This window comes from Mesitornis unicolor, unplaced genomic scaffold (genome assembly GCF_000695765.1).
Source record: "Mesitornis unicolor isolate BGI_N332 unplaced genomic scaffold, ASM69576v1 scaffold24309, whole genome shotgun sequence".
Classification (NCBI taxonomy): domain Eukaryota; kingdom Metazoa; phylum Chordata; class Aves; order Mesitornithiformes; family Mesitornithidae; genus Mesitornis; species Mesitornis unicolor.
In genome coordinates this window covers 19,716-22,499 of record NW_010208277.1, presented here as the reverse complement: position 1 = coordinate 22,499, position 2,784 = coordinate 19,716, and the positions used below count along the sequence as shown (strand labels likewise).

The following is a 2,784-nucleotide window of genomic DNA, read 5'->3' as shown; positions in this document are numbered from 1 at the left end:
CCCAGGAGGAGGAGGAGGAGGATGCCAACAGCTACGACTCTGATGAAGGCAGTACGTACCCGGGACACCCGGCCGGAGGGGAGGGAGCTGTTTCTTTGGGAAAACTGGGATTTTGAGGAGGTGGCTGCTGCGGGACCATGAGGTCGGGAGTCTCAGGGAACGCTGCTTCCCTGCGGGGAGCTGGGCAGGGGCTTGCAGGCTGTCCCTGCTCGGTCAGTTCAGCGCAGCTCATGGCATCTTTCGTCGGTTTTGCAATAAAATTACTGAGCTCTGACTTGGTTTGGGCTCTGTGCTCACACCACCTTCCCATTCCCAAATCTGAGTCCTGAAGGTGGCTGTCTCTTTCTATCCAAGCATCCTTCACTGTGAGAAATGCCACTGGATCTGTCTGTAGGAAAGGCTCCGTGGTTTTGGTACCTTTACACTCTGAGATCTTGTTGTTCAGCCATTTGCTCTCCTAAAAAGGGAATTTGCTGTGTGAGGGACAGCATCTGTGGCAGGGCAGTGCCTCGCCTGTCCAGCCTTTTCCCACCTAGGATGAGGGGAGCCACTCCGGGCAAAGAGCGAGTGTGAAACGATGCTTGGAGAGGAGCGGATGGACCCAGCTGAAGTCCTATGCTAACCCATCCTCCTGCAGTCTTTTCCATGTGAAGTCAAGGGAGGGCTGGTTTCTAAACAGATCAAAATGGGGACTAAGCCTTGAAAGGAGATGCTGGCCACCTGAGCTGAAACACCTTTACAAGGCAGTCCTGGGGGCATTGCCTCCCCGAGCTGTGCCCACAGAAGTGTTTGTACCATTGCCTCTTCCTTTGCCTGCTGAATATTAAAGTCAGTTCAAAAGCCCCAGTTGCCCTCCCTGGGCACTTCCACCTCAGTAAAGCTTTGGTAACCGGAGCTCGTGACTTTGGCTGTGTCTGTGGGTAGCAATTTGATGCCAACACATTAAATGGCCTTTACATTTTAACCACAAATCTTTCTAACTATTACTAATTTGGGCTTATTAAATGCAGTTATTGGCTAGGGTTTTAACAAGGTCCTATTTCCAATTCCTCCTCCTTTTTCTTCCTCTCAGCTACACTGGGAGCACTGGAGTTCAGCCTGCTCTACGACCAGGAGAACAGCTCCCTGCACTGCACCCTCATCAAGGCCAAAGTAAGTGGTGTCCTCTTTTTCTTCCCCCTTTCTTTCACCAATTTAGGTCCCTCTGGCTCTGCTCAAGGTTTCACACCCCATGTTTTCTTTATTATCTTTTAGGGCTTAAAACCAATGGACTCAAACGGCCTGGCAGATCCCTACGTCAAACTGCACCTCTTGCCTGGAGCCAGCAAGGTGAGGCTTTGCCTGGTTTAGGTGCATTTTGGGCTGGAGATGGAGCTGAGGTTTCTCAGAGCCCCCTGAGGTCCCTGCCTTGTGTCGAGCTTCCTCCCCTTCATTTCTCTGACAGTCGCTCACTGCTGCTGTTTTACCCAGGAGGTCTCTCTGAAAAGCATCGGTGCTTGCAGATGCTCTCCTGTACCCAAGGAACAGCTCATCTTACAGGCAGGGATGGGATTTGGGGAAGGAGGCGAGCTCTGGAGGAAGCAATGCTGTTAACACATCACAAAACACTAGACACAAATTCTAATTATTACCAGAGTTTGAACAATCCATTTGCTTCAGAGCTGCAAAGAAATAACCATTGAGTAACGTCTTGTGCAGAGTAAATTGAGGTGTTGTGATCTTGGGAATTTCTTTGGTTTCTACCATTCTTCTGTTTTATTTTTTTATTTTTTTTTTCTTTTGCACACACATTAATGAAAAGCACATGAACAGGTGACAGAGTTCCCCGTTTCACAAGCTGTCATCTCCTTTGGACCATTACCCAAGCCCCACGCAGCCTGCCCTGTGCTGTAGGTTAGATCTCTTGTGGGAACACAGGCAAGCGCTATAGGTCATATGATAAGGAAAGAGTTTGGATTTTTAGTGTCATTTTAGTCTGACTGAAATTTATTAAAAATAATAATATAAATTTTAAAAGTTATTAAGTTAAACTTTATTGTACAATTATCCTTGAGTGAGTAAACTGCAGGCAGTAAAGAAAGCCCTGGCCACTGCAGGCAACTGAGTGACCGGTGCTTGCATAAAAGTCCACCTGGTTGGGTTGGTGGTGCTCACCTGGAGCTGATGGCTCATAGTGGACAGTGGTGACATCCTGCAGAGTCCTCCATGCCCCAGACAAACCACCCCTTGTGAGCCAGAAGTGATGAAGCTTCTCTGCCAGGAGCCGAAATTTAGGTGTGGAGGAGTTTGGGGGTGTAATTCTGCCGTGCTTTCTTTTGATGCCGTAGTCAAATAAGCTGAGGACGAAGACGCTGCGCAACACCCGTAACCCAGTGTGGAATGAGACCCTGGTGTACCACGGCATCACAGATGAGGACATGCAGAGGAAAACCCTCAGGCAAGCGGAGGAGCTGGGGTGTCCCATGGTGCGGTGGGATATGGGGACCATGAGTCTTCTTGCACAGAGCATCATGAGCCACCTTCCTCAGGAGGACACTGTGCAGGTGTTGATAGAGCACCTGGAAATGCAGAGTTTTTGGTCAGCATCAACGTGTTTCCTGTGAACATGCTGGTTTTAGAGGTCCTTTTTCAGAGAGATGGAAAAGCATTTTGACCCTGTTATTTAATATTAAATTATTGGCATTACTGTTCTTATCAGGATAGATGTTTGTGTAATGTAAATCTGTGCATAATTTGACAGCGTCTTGGCAAAATATTTAGATGTCTCTAAAAATTTTTGGTGTT

General features: G+C 48.1%; 1 protein-coding gene across 1 annotated transcript in view; it reads left to right on the top strand.

The window, feature by feature from the left end:
- Positions 1-5: 5 nt before the first annotated feature.
- Positions 6-2,784, top strand: part of LOC104546939 (rabphilin-3A) — a gene marked incomplete at its 5' end in the record, with an annotated part of 6,969 nt that continues 4,190 nt past the window's right edge. Inside the window, 4 exons of the mRNA XM_010192453.1 lie at positions 6-51; positions 1,073-1,152; positions 1,255-1,329; positions 2,328-2,437. Coding sequence (XP_010190755.1) covers positions 6-51; positions 1,073-1,152; positions 1,255-1,329; positions 2,328-2,437 — 311 coding nt within the window. The remainder of the gene's footprint in view (positions 52-1,072; positions 1,153-1,254; positions 1,330-2,327; positions 2,438-2,784) is intronic.